This window comes from Danaus plexippus, chromosome 12 (genome assembly GCF_018135715.1).
Source record: "Danaus plexippus chromosome 12, MEX_DaPlex, whole genome shotgun sequence".
NCBI classification, from domain to species: Eukaryota; Metazoa; Arthropoda; class Insecta; order Lepidoptera; family Nymphalidae; genus Danaus; species Danaus plexippus.
The window spans coordinates 2653227-2674530 of record NC_083545.1 but is presented as its reverse complement, the minus strand read 5'-3'; the positions used below and the strand labels follow the sequence as shown (position 1 = coordinate 2674530).

At 28.2% G+C, this 21304-nt stretch overlaps 1 protein-coding gene across 4 annotated transcripts in view; it reads right to left on the bottom strand.

Moving 5' to 3' along the window:
* The window catches only part of LOC116772264 (collagen alpha-1(XVIII) chain), an 83575-nt gene that overhangs the window by 39514 nt on the left and 22757 nt on the right, over nt 1-21304 (bottom strand). For all 4 annotated transcript variants that reach the window (XM_061522225.1, XM_061522228.1, XM_061522227.1 and 1 more), the window contains exon 2: nt 601-680. In XM_061522225.1, coding sequence (XP_061378209.1) covers nt 601-680 — 80 coding nt within the window. The remainder of the gene's footprint in view (nt 1-600; nt 681-21304) is intronic.

Here is a 21304-nt window from a genome sequence, read left to right as displayed (position 1 = left end):
AGTCGTTATTTTTACTTCAAAAATCTTAACGTTGTATTGAACAAGAACTCAAATGTCGTCTCGACATATAACTTTGTATGGACTCGATAATAAAAAATGTATAAATTTATATAATTCTGCGTATTTCGGCTCTTTTGTAATGTAATTTTTTTGTAACAATTTATTATTTCAAACTGATGAAATACACTGTCATGTGATTTTTTACGTATACATTTTTAATTTTTTATATTTCTTACAGAAAATTTAACTGTTTAATTTTTTTTTATTGAGTTCGTCATGTGCCAAACGGCTAGTTACAAATAACGTATATGTGTTTCAACAATAACAATTAAGTAATTCCAGAACTCATTCGAAACGAAACAATTGGTTTCGAAATAATATATATTTCTATTTATAATTTACATAACGATAATTTTTAATGTACAAACGTCTTTAAATAAATAATTCAAATTGAAAAATTATATACGTACCTAAGATTAAGTACTATGATCGTGTTGAACTTCAGTTTAAACAAAAGGGAAATTATTAAAGAATTAATACATTTTTTGTATAACATTGTAGTCATTAAAAAATAAATAATAAAAATAAAACAATACTTACCGTTAGGGTATTTGGATCCAAAAATGCCGTCGTTGGCTGCACATATTGTTGAATATAATACAATTGCGAGCCAAATGTACCTGTAATAAATGAAATTGAGTTAGAAACAAAACATCTGAGCAAATTTAAAATATAAATATATTTTATTTTAATCTTGACTCCAAGTAAAACGTTTTCTTATAGATATATATTTTTAAGTAGCCAAACATATATAAAATAATCTGTCAATTATTTTTAATCATTGAAGTTTGTATTTATGATCGAGTGAAACAAAATAAACAGGCTCCTTGACAGGAACAATAAAAAAACTTCTGCTACGTCCATTCGGGGACCTCCAATCAGATCTGTTTGTTCCACTAAAAGAAGTGAATCTGAAATTCAGATGATATTGAGGATGAAGCGAATCTTAATTGACATGTATCTGTTATTGATGAAATTGCTTTTTGACTACCAAATATTGGGTATCGATCTCATTGTCGTATTGTTATGTATTTCATTATGCTGGAAGAAAAGTTATATCTAAAAGGCTTGTATTATCATATGCATCCTATACCAGCAAAAAATAAATATTTTTTTAATGTTAAGCATTGAATATCATTAAAATTTTATGGATACATTAAATTAAAACTGTTTATATCATGATGTAATTGTCAAACAATGTGCCAAATATGTTTATATTATATCGCCTCTCCGCTTTCTCCATTGTAATTCAAATAATGATTTATAGCACCTGACAAAAGGGATTTAATACGTTCTCTTTTTACAAGAGCATATTAAAATCCATTAAGTATAGGCGATTTATTGATATTAAGTCGTAATATATGCTCGTTGTAATCGAGAAGAAATTTTGGATATAGCAAAATGAAGAGTATTAAAAATAATATTAATAATTTTAAAACTAAGTTACTTTAATTGTCGTATTTTATGTCACATAAAGTATTTTCTCGACTGAATAACTAGTGGAATCGATTAACTAGTATTGGAAATTTAATAATACTTTAACAGTTAACGACTGATAGACATTAAAATAAAATAGGTCTAGTATAATCCAGATCAAGGAACTCTTTAACCAGTAATCAAGATTACAAACTGAAAGAGTACTCGTGCTGCGAATAATGGAAATACAAAGGTAACAGAAAATAAAGATGAGTTTGATTTAATTATTTTTCGATTCAAACAATACAACGGTATAATTGATGAAACCGTAATTAAACGGAACATCCGTCTAGTGCCAGTGAGAATTAATTGTACAGAACAAAAGTCATAAGTACCGATCCATCAGACCGAATGTTGAAGGAGGTTTGACAGCGGGTCTATTTCAACTTGAATGTGGGTAACACATACCCAGACATACCATTAACGTAAATAAGGACATCAATCATTACTACATTGTACACAAATTGAAACTTATTAGAAACAATATAATTTTTTAATTATCCAATGTTTTTTATATTATCAGTTTCGTAAGTAAGAACCAATTTGTATTCAGAACCTATCTTTTACTTAAAATATTAAGTTATATCAAATTAATATTCAATATTCTTTAATCTTTATTTGTCGACATAATTAAATTTGTGATGGGATCAAATAAGGTCGAGATTCATAAAACTGCTTGGAATTTTATGAAGTCGATTCATGTATATACATAAGAATTATCTATAGTGGAATTCAGATGTTTTATAAATAAGTATTTTTACTTATTAATATATGGATATAACTGAATGAATTAATTTCAAGAGAGATATCATATTTTGTTACAAAAAAAATATTACTCAATTATAATATACATCAGTGTACAGCTTTTTAATAGATTTTCCATATAATCTGAATATTAGAAAATCATTATTTAAATAAACAATAGCAAGCAATTGAAAATAAACTGACTTGTACAGACATTCTTATTAAAAAGTCGTTAACCTTTCAGTGACTCAAGCATTAGTTGGTTGAAGATCACAGACAATAAACTTGTATCAATTACACAGATTAAAGATGATGCTAATTAATTTATTGGCCTACTGGTTATTGCTCCCTACATTATTATATCACATTAGATCATCTTGCGTTTCTTTAACTACTGAACGTACTGTTCTAGAAAAATTTTCCAGCATTATGTCATGATCTGTGTTACTTAAAGACGTAAATAATGTTATATATTATCTTAGCGTTATTAATTATGTACTATGTTTAAAAAACCATGACTTAATAGAAGTGAGAGCCTCATTTTTCAACGCCTTTGTATTAAATTATGGTAATAAGTTTTGTGACCCTAATTCACTTGACAGTGTAATGCCTTTAATATGTCAGATTCTTTACAAATTTATAATTTCAATATTAAATATTTTTAGTTTTAGTTGTGTTTAAACCGTAAATCTATAGTTATACACAGTGATATTTACACATATAGTAAGCTGGCACGAATATGAGTTCAAAATACGTACAACACAATCGGTTTAATGATGTTAAATTTACAACAGAAGATGAAAATTCTCCCTTCCTAATTAATGACATCAAGTAGCTCTCATAAAAACATAAAATTTTATTATCGTATTGGTTTGCGCATACGAGACTGAATGACAACGTACGAATTGATTTTTTTTTTCAAGCACAGTGTCAGGGATAAAATCTTGTATCGGATGACTGACTTTAGGATGGGCTTTATAATTTAAGCTATTTTCATGCAAATTGACCGAAACAGCGGAACGTCGGGTCATTGTCATTAACCGATGTATGCTGATCGATATATTTAATGACTTTAAAATATTTTTCTGTCATTGTAAAATTACATTGAAAAGATTTAATGTTTTAATCTCTATAAGAGAATGTTTTACGCTTTATTTTATGATTTATATACGAAATTAATAGTTTTTAGTTGTTTAGAAACATTATTGTAAATAAATAGAATAAAAATATTAAAACATACAACGACAAAATTTTTTTTTTACATTAGCAAAGTGTCTGGCAAAAATGTTATTTAAAAGAAATTATTAATATTTAAATAGCTTGGTAAAGTTGTATTTATAAATATTCTAACAATCAATACCCTTTCCATGTATTTCATTGAGTTCCCATCTTTATGAACGCCGACAAACTATTGTCACCGTATATTGCCTTGTTTTAATGTCATATCTGTTACTGAATCTTTTACAAAACAATGTTACAAGTGTATGGAATACTAATTGAGTTTTAACCTTTTACGTTCTGGTTGTTATTAAATGATACTTGGAACTAAGTTTTTGTGATAATTAAATTTACAATACTAATATTATGTTAATTCACTTTTAATAGTTTAATGTGGGACGGTAGGGTTGCAAAATTACGGACATTTGTTTAATAGTACAGTATTTGTTCTGTCAAAATTTTCAATGATTTATGATTACAGTTTTTTGAGAGATAAGCAATTAGTTAGATTAAAGGAAACTTTTTTACAATTTTATATATTGTTATTGTAACCTACCACAAAATCTTTATGAGTTTTACCATCTAATAAGAATTCATATTTAAGTTACAATAATCACAATCTCAATAAATAATTAATTTAATGTACATAAAAAATAATACTTGAAGTTCTAAGTATAGATATTTTAATGTATTAATAAAAACATTAGCCGCATAACATATACGGCCTTTTAATATTGTTCAACAGCACAAACAAGACGTGGTATAATGCGAGGTATATTAAAGCAGGAACACTTGGTGTAAATACCAAATAAGGTAGCGAACTGGCTGACTGTCAATCTAAAAGTAAGGACAGGCAGCGTGTTTCATATACACGTAACTTGTGTTCCTATAATATATCTATATGATAGTTTATATATAGAAACAAAGTCATTCATTCCTTTTCTATTAGTAATATCTGGAATATTACTTAATTCAGTGCTTACAGATCATTATTTACATCATGTTTTTTAACAGTTTAGAAAAACTAAAATGGTTTTGAAATATATTCAACTCATTTAGCATTAGTTATGTACATATATATATTTTTTTTGTTGACATTTGATTGTGTTATCAAATTACACCTTAAGTATTTAAGAATCACATGTAACTAACAATTTACTCATGATACGAAGCCATATTTTCGTAGTGTAAATTAAAACTACTCTTTTTAGAATATAATCTCATTTTAAATGTATCTTACATGTAAAGACACAAATACATCACAGGATATAACCGGCCTGGCAGATTGTATATTTTCTATATATATATATATGCCCGTAATTTATTATAAATATTAACATTAAATTACCATACTATGAGGAATAGTGAAATAAAAAAATAAAATCCTAAAAGGACCAGAATGAAAGTAATATAACACTAAAACTGTATTAAGCATATTATTAGCACCTTGTTTGGCTTCTGGTAATTGAGTGTTCAGTGCTCCCGTCACGATAAGTACAACACTATTTACCATAATTTACTTATTACTATAATAATTCTCTGCTCAGTGACTCAATACTCAACCGCTTCTGAATAGGTATACCAAGATAGATTGCCGGCTGACACGAACTGTGGGCACGTTTTGAACGTAGAAAGTAGCTCTAATTGGCATACCTTGTTATTTGTATTTAGTAAAACATTTAATTTTGTATTGTGATTTGAAACTAGTTTCATTGTATTTACATATGGAATACCGTTTATTTTTTGATTTGACAAATGTTTTTTTTTAAATTTATAAAATGGTTATTCACTTGTTATTATCCCAACACATAGTCTTTACACCCTTATAAACAACAAAAGTTATAGATTAATAATTAATTTAAAGAAAAAAAGTGTTATTCCTCTGGACCAAACAAAAATAACCCTAGGTCTATTATAAAGACTGATAAATTTTACAAAACATCATCTATTGTCTATTCATAAAAATATCGGAGAATTCTTGCGCATTCAAAATTCGTAAAAAATTTAAATTCGTAAATTTTTCTGTTGAAGTGAACATATAAACGTATTCTAAAATTTACCGTATTTAAATTAAAAAAATTATAACAAAGAATTAGCTTAAATATGATAATAACAGTTCTTTTTAAAAATAGTTTTACGAAACATATTTTTCCAGGACTAAAACCGAGTTCAAGCAAATTAATGAAAATTCAGTTCAGTAACGTAGATTTGAATAAACAGTAGGTAGAGCGGAAATGTTGGAAATTCTAATTGCTACGGTGATTCAGTCGGGCTCATTTTAAATTTAAAATGGAATAGACCAGACACGTTTGTCCGCCGAGATACAGCTACGGTTTACCAATTGACTGGAATTATTGGCACTTCGCTATTCTCCATCGCGTTGACAAAAAAAAAAACCACTAACAATATTTACAGCGGTACAAGGTGAAGAATAAAAAGTTATGTATTCAAGTTTAACCCTTATAAATAAAACAAACAATTTGGTTTCATATTACTACTATCTAATTAATTTCTTAGATTAATTAATTTAAATTTAAAACAAAAAGGGTCCGTCGTAAAATTTGTTCTGAATGAACCGCTCTTTTTATATTTCTTTAAGGACGAATAGAGTTTCGTTGTGAATTCTTAACGAGCAGTAAAACGTCAGTAAACTGTTTAATGAGATTATTAAACCGCCAGAGAATGTTTATCTATTCTGTCTTTTATTTTCAGACCTGCGAAAACGCCAAACTTTTAAATATGTATGGGCCATTTCAAACTGGTTACAGTTTGGATGTATGACGTCATGGATGTACTGACCTGGTTACGTCTTTAACTCTATTTACGAGGATTTTTTGAAAGGAGTTTTTAAATATAAAATGATAAAGGACTAAAATTATAACGAACGTCATTATAAATATATATATATATATATTTTGTAACCCCCAGATCCCCATCGAAAGAATGTTTAAAGTAAATAAAAATTACGAGATTCGTCGAGATTTAAGAGATAAATGAGATCATTTGTATGATACATAATGTTGTTGGATTTAATGTTAAATTGATTTTCGTCCCTTATCACTTCTTGACAAATTGTAAATGAGACTTATTTGAGAGTAAACTTAATTTATGAGATATATTTCATTATACTAAAAAGATATGTATATTTTAACAAAGCTGATGAACTCATTAAAAAAAAGTACATAAAAGTAATAAGACTAAATAAAAAAAAGTATATCAAGTATAATTTTGCTTTGACTGTAAATCCCTTTATATCACGGTGCACACTGAAGTCTTGAACCAGCCTTTTAGATTATTAGCCTTGCTTTACGCTAGTCTAAATTGAATTAGAATATAAAATATTGGATATCATTATAAAATAAATTGTTCACGAAAAATATTATTTTTGACTATTACTCTGACGTAGTCGTACTTTATAAAAACATATGAAAATACCTTATTAAGAAAACGACGTTTCATTTAATTCTTATATATATTGTTTTTAAAGGCGAAAGGATAAATTACGTGTGCATTTTTAGCCTTTCCAAAAATTATCATCGTTCCACCAATATATAATTTTCATTGGGACGTTCAAATCTAATTATAAGGCATAATGAAAATAATAAATTAATTCAGGAATTATATTAATTATAAATTATTATTGTTAATTACAATAATTTATTTAATTAATTTTATTCAGTTGCGGTATATTATATTTTGCAATCAATATGTACCTACTGATTTTGTTTATTTTGTGTTAATTTACAAATGATATTGTTAATTGTGAATAACAATAACAATGTTCACAAGGTAAGGTTCACAAAAAAAATATAGAACTAGTTTTTCTTATTTTTAAACTGTGCGATATGTAAGAAACTAAGCGTGTTTACGTTTCATTTAAGATTAACAAAAACATATTTACATTTAATTCAGTGTCAGCAAAACAAATAGTTGTATGAAGTAATTTGCCTTATAACATGGATTGAAATGGTCACGTATAATGTGCATGCATTTGTAAGAAACGAGGTTAGGTTAATAGAAAAGAAAAAACATTTTGTTTAAGCATTAAAAATTGTACAAAGAATAATTTCATTACATTTTTGAATGGATTACTATATAATTCTTAAGATATAAAACTTAAGGGTGACTTAAATAAAAATATGTCGTTTATTTATATAAGAATAAGAGTATTTTTTTGCCCTTTATTTATATTAAGATGGAGATATATTTAAACAGCTGTTTATCTACAATGTATTCTGTAGTAATTTTATTTTTATAAGGTTTATTCATTGCTATTTATAAAACCGCCACATTGTTTTCGTATGTTGTATTATTGTTATAAATTTTATTTCAAGAAAATTAAAATACAATTATAATAAAGATTATATAAATACCTTAGTTTCTTTTTTTAGTATAAGTACATACCTATCAATTAATATAAATGATCATGCAGTAAAATAGGTCTAAAACAGCCTAAGGCAAGCTGTTGCCTCTGTATTCTGTCTATGTAAGACTTTATATTACAGGACATTGATATCAGGCTTTCATTGCGAATAATAGGTGTGAAATTTGTATGCCATATTTGAAAAGATATTTAATACGAAATTATAAATCTCTTAACTTTGACATACATACTTTGACTTTTAAGATTTTGCTAAACTAATCACATTGATTTCATTTAACCGAATAGTAATACTAGCATCTTTTTTAAAAAGCCCGTAACATTAATAAAACTACCTTATAAAAATATACTGAATATCTGTATAAAAAGTTAAGAATATAATCAAACTAAACCAAGCCTGTAAAAATCAGAATACGAATTACCACATAATGTAAATGTTTCTACCTGTATAACCCGAATATCCGCTTTTAATATACGATATCAAAAAAGGCAAGCTGACACTCGCCGATATTCCGTATAACGCAAAAGATAAAATTTTACAGCATCGTTTTCTCATTCCTGATTGGCCTGTTCGAAAATTCACGCTACCCTTTTCACGTACTACCAGTTTCCACTGTTTTCGCTGAGCCTAAATTATGCGTTTTACAACATGCAATTTATTATTGCGGGCATAATTAAACTTGCAGGTTAAATTTATAATGCGTCGTGTCAACAAATTATATTTAAACTCATAACTATTTTAAAGAATATGATGCGTTTAAATGAATACTAATAAATATGTGATGAAAACAAGTGAGTTTTTAACGTGATATTTAACGCAAAGCAATCTTTTGGAACAATGGAATTTTATTGTTTTTATTACATCCAAGCAATTTCGGTATCGTCACTGTTGAGTATCAAAACGCTTTCATCTTACCACGCTATGTCAAAACGAGATAACCTGAATTCCATGTATCATCATATATTATGTGAATATTTACTTTATACAGCTATTTCCTTCAAGGTGTGATATATCAAACTAAAATGGAATATAACAAAATACTGGAAGGGTAACAGATTTATAAGAATATAAAATCAAACCTTAAAAGATTATTATTTGCGATAAAAAAAACTAAAGAGTAAAATATGTATACCAGAAACATTATAATTGCATGTGAATTTATCCCTGACATATCTAAGAATAGATACTGCATAATGTTTATACAGACAAAGGTCTGTATCTGAAGAAAATTTATACAAAGTTCAACGCGACGTGTGAAGTGTGACAGTACCTTTATTTTCGTTCGACCTCATATAGTACGACTTTGCATCGTCGACAAACTATAATAAACTGAATACCACAATTTATACATTTTATCAAACAAAACCGTGTATAAAACCTTCTAAATAAAACCACTTAAACAGTTGGAACAGGATTCAATTAAAATCTAGCCAAGTTCTAGTTTCATTCTCTAACACTCCCAAGTCTAGAACCTTGTTTGGTAAAACGAATACGTAAAATGACGGGCTCGAGGTATCATGTTACTTTCTAATTGAAAGTTTTATCTATTGTATAAAATCGTATGTAACGTACCAGCTTACATTTAATTTTATAATTTTGTCATTACGCTCTTTTGTTCATTTTTATTTTTATGAATTTTCATATATTTAAAATGGCAACTTATAAATGAATTCGTTCATTTATATTACATGAGGTTACGTACTAACTTCAACAGTACTAAAGAAAGAATTTTTGTCTTTATTTAAATCGCAAATAAATTTGTGAATTAAAAAGATTCTGAAACATTTAAGGTAATTAAACAACAGTCGACCGTGAATTAAAACTGTCGTTACATATTTGAATATTGATGAGTCAATTGCATAGTGCTCATTAAAAATTTTAATCACCATAAGATACTTTATTTACTTCCTTTACAACTTGTAACTAGGACACGGATGATGTAATGATTTTTAACAAGTTCCCAATGGGAAAGAAATTGTTTACACATGTTATAATGAATACGTGAAAAAAATTAACTTCACACGTTCGTATGTAAGATATTAATATCATACATATGGCTCATAGTAAAACTTAGACAATGATCATTAAATCTTTTCATTAATAGTCATTTGTAACGTGATCTATTTCAACCAAGTGTCATCTTAAATATTTAGGTCGAGCGTACTCACGAAATTTAATAGAAGTTCGAAAGTTAGAATCTGTCAAAAGTATCAACAATTTGCATGTCAGCGTCAATAAAAATGTTTCCATCTGCAAACAAAATGCGAATGGCGTTAAATGTCTAACGCAATTTGTGCTCGCAGTTCTACCTCAAGTAGTTTTAACAAGCGTTCGGTAAACGGTACAAATATTTGTATAGACGCCCGTTCCCGATCGAACACCTAACCGCTTTAGTCTATATTGGACCTGAATTTTTCACGCTACTATGGTCTTTAATTTATTCACGAAGAAGCTAAAGTGGCATGCACAGTATATTTATTTAAACATGAGATAAGGTCGCTAAGAAAGTGGCGTTAAGTGTGTAACTTTGTCGCTTGAAGACGTTGGAAGGGTTTGATGTGTGTCAAACTTTTCACAATATTTTCTTTTTACCCTAAAGTTTGCCCTTTTTGTAAACGTACAACAAAGGGCTGTTGATTATTATGAATTATGTTTTGCAATTCTTTTATATTTGCGTCGATATAATCTGTTTTCAATACTGAAAATACTTTTTTCTTTTGTTGTCTAATATACCTTTTATTGTCGTTCTCAATTCTTAATAAGTAATAAATAAATTTTATATATAATGTTAATTACCCTAAAAATATTATTTTGATCGTTGAAGATCTATGACCTAATTAGTTGAAGATCGTTGCTGCCCAATGATGAGTAAAAATCTTTTAATATTTTAAACAACATTAAAATGCCTACTTGAATGACATGAAATTTTTATCTCCGTCAGCTTCAGAATATGTATCGTAAAACTGAAAATTCGTTTCAACGTTCCATATAACGACATCAGATAAAATGTCAGGTATCAGAAATTCCCGTTATGCTGACTGCAAATTCGCATGGGATTACTTTTTTTTTAACATTAAAATATTATTATCAATTGACATTCCGCACGGAAATACTGTTGTTTTAACTTAATCAGATAAATGTTACATTTAAATACAAACATTTAATAAATATTAGAATTAATGCGTTGATAGCTTGTATGTTGCAGTGGCAATATTCGTTAAATTCGCATTACAAACGCTTAATATTATTTAAGTGACCAATAGGATTGCGCTAAACTGTTGTTTCAACACGCAAATGTTTGCTAACGCACAAAGCGATTGCAATGAGGTATTTATTGCAGTACCTCTACGGGATTTTACGGTGTTAACCGATTTTCCACATCTGAATACACGTAATGTTCTCAATACTAGTAACATATTTGCATTGTTTATTTTCTGTTTTATTTTCCACCAATTATTTGATATCTCATTTTTTTTTTATAATTATTTTCGGAAATTAAAAAAGATTTTACATTGCAAGAATTACTTTTTATAAATTAAATAAATTAACGCTTAGAATAAATTATTTCTTTAATATGTAGTCGATTATTTTAAAAGAATTCTCTTTCATAGAAATATTATTTTGGAATAAGTTACGTTGCTACTATTATTAAATGAGAAATAACTTGAAGACTACAGGATCTTAGCCCATGGCTAACGTTTTGGGTCACTGAACAGGGATATTTCTGTAAGGATTACTAGAATAGGCACGCCTACGCTAGTTGGTTTTATTTTCCAATTTGATACAAATAAATCAATAACTAGTATTATTTTTATTAGTACTAAGTCTAAAGATTATCCCATTTTAAATGTAAAAAAAAGAACAACAATATAGAACTATTTATATCGTTTACTTCTAAGTAACAGAAAAGTATTTGTTATATTACAATCTGAAAATATCATTGATATTTATGTGGACACAATAACAGTTTAGAATAAAAAGTACGCCGTACCGCTATGGTATAATAAAAAGAATATGTTTTATTAGCATTAGCGAAATAAGATTTTCTAGATGAAATATCACATCAAAGCAATTGTTTACAATCAACCAGCGAAATGCCTCTCGATATTATCCTCGTAGGAATATTTTAAAAGTAACTTATACTCATTTTTAAATAAAACTATTTCATCGTTATAAAAGTAAATATTTCAAATAATTTTTTTTTTTACGAACTTTCGTGGAAATATTCTAAATGCAATTTAATCAATCAAAATTTTGATATTTTCATTGAAACTCAAACATCTAATAGATATTCAAAATTAAAAAAATATCTAAACAAAAAACGGGCTAGCTATTTATTTGTCAGACGCTAACTATTATATTATAGCGATGCATTTATATATATGTACGTATGTTAAAGTGCTCCTTTAAGATTTTAAAATCTTATTTTGATTTGTTAATCTTTCTCTAAAAATCAACTGACATCAATTTCATTCTGCGAAGTGCTTTGACATAAAGGAGAGACTGAAATATTGTGCTTTATTTTAAAATTTTCGATACGGAACTCCAAACAGCACACAAAAGGGAAGGTTTCACGAAACAAACCAACGATATCGTTACAAAGTGAACACTTGTTATACAATCTAAAATCCGTGTTCCACCACGTTACCTCCAAACGTTCCCCTTCAAAACTTCCTCAGTAACGACACTGTTCAAGAGTTTGATAACTATTTCATTGTTTTTACAGTTATGAAGTTGTTAGATCATTTCGAACAACATCATGTCTTCCGTCAATAGTTAAATCTATTGAATTATTTTTTCACATAGATTATTAAAAATAATATTTATAACCTAACTTTTCATACGGAACGGTCAATATATATATATATTAATGCGGACCGGTAGTAGAAATTTCATTGTTATTGTAAAGGAGCTACAGGATTTTTAACAATTTATTTGAGTGTGTGTAAAAATCCGCACAAGACCGCCGTATGTTCCCAACGTTTGTACAACTCCATCTTTTCTATTAAAACTTTCTAGAGAGCTCTCACTGAAAGTCCGCAGAGAAACGAGTGCTATAATTTTCTTTAATAGTTTCCTTGACAGACATAAAATATTTGATATTGAGAATCAATAAATATAATTCTTTGGAGTTTATTATGTATACATCGTCATGCTTGATCTAGTTTTGTCTTTAGATATAGATGACTAAACAATGTATATCTATTCATTTTATAAAAAAAAAACAAAACTGTCGATCTACTAACTATAAATTATTGTTTATTTTATAGTATAAACTAAACTTATGAGTTCACCGGTCCATATATCTTGAGTATGGAAGTTTGTCACGGAGTTTAAGCGTTTGCGGTTCCATTACCTTCACAGACAGGATAAACAGCGACACCACATATACGGCTTCTGTAACTAGAACCTTTTATTCTTTGTGAATTTAAAGTACAAAGAAATATATCAGGAGAAATACTCGAATTCGCGTAGGAACAGCTATTGCTATCCAACATTTCGTTTGTAGTTTAATTTAATTTTAATTTCATTTACGACATAACATAGAAAATGATTTAATAGCTTAGTTTATTTTAGCTTATTTTGGAGAAAATATTCCGTGGTTCGTTATTGTAAGACAAACAAAAATCGCCGATGACAATAAGTTAAAGAAATAGAATGCATGTTTACTATGTAAATATGTGTTATAGTTGTTTATACGAAAATGAGTAACGGCTGACCGACTTCTTTATATTGTTTTTGGTATTGTTTACCTCAAGTAATACTAAACTTCAAAGGTGTTATAGCTTAAGTTTTTATTAAGTATTTTTTCTTTGAAAATAACATTATACTAAATTATTTTATATAATACTTTTTTGTATACCTAATACAGGTGGCTCGCGGAATGTATGGGTGTGATATGGTTTTTGACATGGCATTATATAGATTTATGATATGTTTATGTTTCACCGTTCTTTGTAGAGAAGGGGTTGGAATGATGGTGATAAAGGTGGTAATATTTTTATGAATCCGGACAACCGAAATGAATTAAAATTTAAGATTGTGTTTTAAATCTTTCTTTTTAAATCTGTTATCAGTTTATTAATTTAAAAGCTATTTAATAGATGAGACGTTTTGTTCTGCTTGTCCTCAGGAGACTGTAGATTCAGAAACTTTTTTTTTAGTTCAAAACCCTAACGGAAAATATTACATATGTATATGTTTAAATCTTTTACCCCACGGCAGTTTTTGGACTATAGGTAGCATACATTGTGTCTGTCCGGCTATCTTTTATGGTATATAAACAAAATTTAAGGATCTTTTACGTAGTTACGTAGAAATACAGACAAGTACATTTGCAAATACTTCAATACTATATGTTATGAATAAGTTTTCGATAAGAAACTACATTTCACAAGGAAATTTTTTGTTCAACGCATTATCTAAAAAACTATTTTATATTGATTTGTGGTTCAATAATAATAAATCTCTTTTATCATAAAATGTATTTGGTTTTCCAAATATATAACTATTATTTGGATTACATTTGATTATTTCTTTGTAGATATAAGTATGAAGTAGGCTGATATATTAGATGAGTTTTAATTGAAACGGCAAAGTTTGGATTTAAATTTAACCTTTATATTTAACTAGAGCATGTTGGAGTCATTCGTTTAAATTTTTAAAACCTTTTAAAACTTTAATTATCGAAAGTCTCCTTATATTCTCTATTTGGAAACAATTTGAAGTACCATATTATATTACCTAAAATTAGGAATACCAGTAGGTTGTTGTCATAGCGATAGAAAATTCAGTAATCAACGTTCTATGGAAAGTCAAACTAGAATTTTAATACGATCTTCATTGCTGTGTTTCTCCATATAAGCTTATGATAATAAATAGTAATAATCTGCATGGAATTATGGAAAACTATTGAATAGACTCAATTCACGACGAGAATCCACGTCGGCTTAGTTTTAAAACAACATCATATTTCAAAAGGCAGTCTGTTTATTTTCTAGAGCGAAAACTTTGTTCTCTTTTAATTTTCCTTTATTTTATTACTAGTAATGAAATCTATTAAACAATGGAATTACTGAATGAATACAACAAGACAATATAGTTAAAAATGTTACGAAATAATTCGAAAAAAATAGTGTAATGTTTTGCTCTTTAATGCTTATCGTTAATTTTTGTTAAACTTAATGCATAATATTATAGATATTAAGACTAATTTTAAACTGTTACACTATATGAAGATAATCGTAGTTTAGTTCAGATAATAATTTTGTCTATATATGTTATAAAATGAAAAACTTTTCCAGGCTACGTCATATGACAAATAATATTCAAAAAAATTTTATTGACAATAAAGTTCGTTTAATAAATAATTACGTTTTATTAATTATAATATTTAAAAGACCTGAGTCAAGTCCTCGGAGTAGCTAGGACTGTTATGTTATTTTTTTAACTGACTATAAAAGAAGAAGGATTATGTTTTACTGGTGTCAATAGATTCATTATTGTCGTAGGAATGATATTGGGTACATCAAAATTTTAAAAATAAATAAAATTTGTGATTTTTGGCGCATAAACCGAATCTTAAATATGTAATGTCTTTAAAATATATAGAGTGTTGTGAATTATATAAGGTGGCAACCGGAGGTTCCAGGAAAACTACGAAACTTACTTATATGTATATTATAATAAAAAATTACATATTAAAACTTATAACCTATACCTCGGACTACATGATTGCCCCGATGTTAGGATAGCAATGCCATTCCATAGCTTGTGTGGTATCAGGAATCTTCTGGTTCACACGGCTTGGTGTTGGTTCCGCGGAGTCAGCTGCGTCACTTGTTATATGATATTTTATCTATACAACGATGTTACCCCGGCGATGTTCATTTATTTTATAATATGTAGCGCGTACGTAACATGTGTAAAAACAAGGAAATGCAAATAAACCACATTGTTATGTGAAAAATATAAATACTAAGTGTGTCTATCGTTTGAAGTCTGATGAATTGAATATAGGTGGTGTTTGTAATGTACATAGCCGTTTGTCATATAGGGGATTTCGGGAATTACGGAAGCGTTACATTGTTACAGTTAGAAATCTCAAAATTTAATAGATTCTGTATATTTATTTGGAAACATTTCAGGATTCATACGATTAGTCGATTATATTACATTTCTGTGAAAACATGGCGTACAAACGAACAAAACTATCAATGAAATTTCTTTAAAAGTTATTGGAAATATTAATCTACATTTCTTTTATTCCAAGTCGAAACTTAGTCCATCTATCTCAAGCTTTCAGACACTCGTATCTGATTTCAGATACCAGGCTTCGCTCTCTTCCACTTGTCGGCGAAGGATATTTGCTGGTTGATGTATCAGACGTGTGTGCAACGTCGAATGTTGTTTTAAGCTCTTAAATATTTCTTCTTTGATTGTTTGAATTGCATTATTAGTTTTAAATAAATCGCATTAGTTTTTAGTCATAATAAGTTTATAAATAAAATTACAAATATAGGTAAAGCATAATTTTTAGAACTTTAAAGTTTTAGTATGCTATACTAAAACATTTAACAGATCATAAGATATCATCACAGAAAATACAAATTGTTATTTTATTGTAACAAATGACGCTATCACATAACCCAATGAGCTAGCACGCCCCCATGTATTCAAATGCAATCAGTGATAGTAATTGATGTCAATCGAATAAATTCAACAAAATCGTCCCACGTTCAGCCTACATTGTTTGTTAATAGAAGAATATATGTTAAACATACAAATGGGATTCGATTTATTGTAGTTTATCATCGATTCTATAACAGAAAAGTCGTTTTGATCATAGTTTATGTATGTGTTCGTGCCTGTTGCTGCAAATAAATCCGATCGTAATACTTTCTAAAGTGTATTGAAATAATAATGTGTTGAGGCGAGTATCGCATGTACTAACATTCTTTGTGCGTTTGTAATCGTTTATTTTATCGATGTGAAGATAAAAAATAACACTCATTATTTATAGGTAGGTACTTTCGGTTACCTTTTATGTAGATTTCTTAATAAGTCTATTTTAATTAGGTTGCTCCAAGCAAAATAAATATATAAAATACGTTATATATACCTTAACTAATAATGTTTTCATCGACTCATTTTGAACATCAACAAGAAGAGCATTTGAACTACGCAGAAAAAGTACTTATAAATATCTATCATCAGTCAATTAGTGAATCAGTAACTGTGCAGTTTATCTTCTGAAAGATTTGAACCAAAACATAATTATAAGAGTTTCGAAGTACGTGCTCAGAAACTAGTCCGACCAGACACTACTAAATCAAATGTCATTTTCGTGCTAGACGCTATTTTCATAGCGGAAATGAAAGCATGAAAATAGCGCCGAAATCGGGATAAGATCACAAAACACACTTGTGCGGTCTCGTGTGATTCATAAGTCAACCTTGCAAGAAATATTTCACATACGTCTCGATGCTGTTACGAAGTTTTATAAGATTTGACAAAACTTTTTAATACTTTTAGATTTATTACTGCGCAGCGTTCCTCCTGAAATAAACAATACGTACTTAAATAATGCGAAACATTTTAATATTAAAGTATTATTTTTAAAGGATTTATTAGTATTATTATATGTTAATCTAACTGTAGACAGGGCAGGATAATTTCCCCCGCATTTTTATTAATCAAACGTCATAATTGTTTTAGCCCCCTTCATATTCGTAGTATTTTCTTCCAACCTCTTTTCCCTTACGTTCACACATGCTTTTCGGTTTATACACGTAATTAGTCTTTCATTATTGCTTTTTGCAATAATTATAAACGATAAGGGAAAGATTTTAAATTAATAGGTAATTAGAGATAGCATTTGAATTTAATATTGACGATCACATACACGATTAAATGGCCCCTAGCCGTAAGGGCCTATAATAGCTTGGGTAATGGAGATTGAAAGTTCATAAGAAGCGAATGGTAAGAGATAAACGGTAAATAATGACTTCTTCATTACCATCGGAAATAACGCTATAAAACTACGGTCACTTGCAACATCTGAATCATTTAGGCCTACCACAAACATTATACAAGGAAATTTATTTTAATCTATTCATCAAATATATGTTGAAAAAGCAATAAAAAAAATATTTTTTTATTTCATTTAAATATACTTCTAAAATAAAGCAAATTGATACATAAACATATTAACAAGTAAATTTATATACAATTACTATACACATACATATATATTATACATTCATTATTTATATAATATGAAAAACCTACTATTTTTTTATAAATATACATCATATGTTTACAATACTTCGACTACCATTGAACGTCGGTCTGTAATAATTAAGACTATAAATTTCATGTGTAGATAGCCTTTACAACAATTATACTGGTAGCCGAAGGTCAACAGCACAGTCATCCATCAAATATTATCAACGGGTGGGTCCATTCAAAAGGGTCACCACAGTCCATAAGAACTTACGGCATTGATTTGAAACTTTCTCAGGAGAATATCGAATGATTGTAATAATCTCCGACCGTGACAAATTATATTAACGAACAGTAATAATAGTTTTAGGTTCTATTCATGGAGTTAAATTAACTGCTATGGTTTAATGAGCTGCCAAAAGGATATTATGAAAACGAAATATCATTTTATCTCAATTCGATTTTTATTTTAAAGCTTATTCACTTTACAATTAATATTTTTTTTGACATAATTGTTTGGTTAAGTTAATGTATTTTGTTATATATTTAAACTCTCGTCTTACAAACAAAAATAGACACTCATAAGAAATGTAAATATTGACAATGTTTTGCCATGCCATTTACATTGCATTGTATTTCGTGTTTCGATTAAGAGGATTCACCGGGTATTTTTAATGAGATAGTGACTATTAGTTTTAGCTGTCTATTATCAGGCGTGTATAAAGTGTGATGCACTATTCAATCTTATCTGTTAACAACGTGGGAGGTCTTGACTTTCTCATTATGTTATTTACGGTCCGACAGCGTTTGTTATTTTCATATTTATAATTGCTGTTTATATTATTCGTTATTGTTAACATTGACGTGTATCTAACATAAATTAAAACAATCGGAATATTGATTTAAATTCGTCCGAATAAATAATATTTATGTTAGTTTAACTAAAATTGTTTTATTGTTTTAATATATTTAGTAAATCAAAATGCAAACGTTATTTATTTCTTATATGATATTTTAGGTACGATTTAATGTTATTTGAAGTATGCAATACGCATTTCATTAATACCGATTGATACATAGGGCAGGGACAAACTTGTCACGAAATACTGTCAACCATTTATCTTTGGTGACAACGACCAATGTCACCAAGAGAGGTTGCTATAACATCTCAGCAAAACATACCCTTTAGATAAATTTGCCACACAAATATATCCTTTGTCACCTTCGAATAAGATTCATTGAACATTTAAACAGCTGTAGTGAGTAGGATCTGGCATAAATCTTGGGTATCTCAAATGGCGTATACCAAGTTTGTGAATTCATTGTATGGACACATAATAAATTTTCAGTCATACATATTTTCCTTTATGTGTATAACATTGAAATATTTACTCTATCAAATATTTATATCTGGGTATACCCACAAATATAACTGAAATAATTATTTTGTATAAAATGTCGAGAAACAAAAAGAGGGTATTGATTTTACTAAACAATAATTCCATCGATGAGCAGATTCATTAATTTTTTTTTTGTATATTGACAATCTTATTTAACGCGACATTGGAGAATTTGTTCCAAGATTGTTCATCAGAGTCAATTTGCGGTGAAATTAACTGGAAACTCTATTCAGAAAGTTGGGAAGTTTTGGAATGTACGTAATGGTCTTAGCGCCTGGAAGGACTGCTAAACAAAAGATCTATTGTGTCAGAGGTCTCCGCTTGAAATCTGAGGAGAAATAGATACATTACTCTTTGTCGAGAATAAAAGATACACAATACTAATACAACTACATATGTAGTTTCATTACAATTGAATGAAAGTGTCACAGATACATTCTGCAGACATACTACTTTCGAAAAAATCACAGGATCAAATTGATGTTTATTTCTTTTTTAAAAGGTGTGTGTCGAATAATAATAATAAAAAAAATATGTCTTGTAATATTTAAGTTCTATTAGATATTTAAAAAAAAATCTCATAACTTCGTTACCGTGAAGTAACAATTTGATATAACTAATAAAATTTGCTAAGTATTACAGAATTATCAAACTGACTTTATGATTTTACCATTCAAGATTATAGTTCGCGCTATACGGATCTATTTTTCCTTTCACATCAAAATATTCTACATAATAAAACGGTGTCAAGATATTTATACCTTAATTTGCATCCATTAGCCAATATTAGTCAGAAATAATCCAAACGATGTATTGCTATACATTCAATGACCTTAAACTAAAATAAGAAATAATATCTTTGGAAGCAATGACTTCTTCAATGTTATATATAAATAAATTTGTAGCAGTAAAGATAAGCAAATTAAAACACTCCATTAGCATTTCGATCTAATCTGACAATAAGAAGTTGCCCTATTTTAGTGGTCCATCGATAAAACCGGTCAGAGTATTTGACTGAAGTCTACTTTAAGTAAACGATAATCTTGCAACTGTATATTGAGATTAACAACATAACTTAAGCCTTGAATATATTTGAGTGCAGTTAAAAATGTAACGTAACTGTTTAATTAATAATATAAATGGTTGCTTTGTATTTTAGACGCGGTAAAGATTAGTTAACCTAACACAACCCTCGTCTGTATTTGCTTACAGCTTAACAAACTTTTGAAAAGAGTAAATAGGTCATATAATGGTTTTTCACGTGCTACATTTACGTTACACAGGCGCTTTAATTACACGTCATCAAAAGTGTAATAAAAATAAATATTTTTTTTTTCTATCTTATTACTGTTATTTAAAATTTCAAGCGCTTAAGATGCAAACTCATAAAAAAATAATAAGGAAATCTTTGTGGTATGTTAGATTATTCGTTTAATAAAGCATAATCAATGTTGATCTTTTTGTTATATTGATTTAATTTTATTAGTTTTTCAATACGGTTTAATTATTACTGTAGGTATTTAATTTTTTGACACAAATTATTAAAACCGTATCGTTATTATGCCCGTATAGGTATTTGATCGTTCACCCTAATGGACTGTCAGACACACGCGTCTATTGTTTTCTGAATAATGTGCATATGAGAATATGTTAATAATTACCTGTCCCTACAAATCCTAGTATATTAATTACCTTTTGTTTGGGCGGTAAATCGTCTTTTTTATTTATGCGGCAGCTTATCGAAAAAGACATATCAGATTATTGTATTTTTTGTTAATATTGCTTACGGGCTCATAGTGT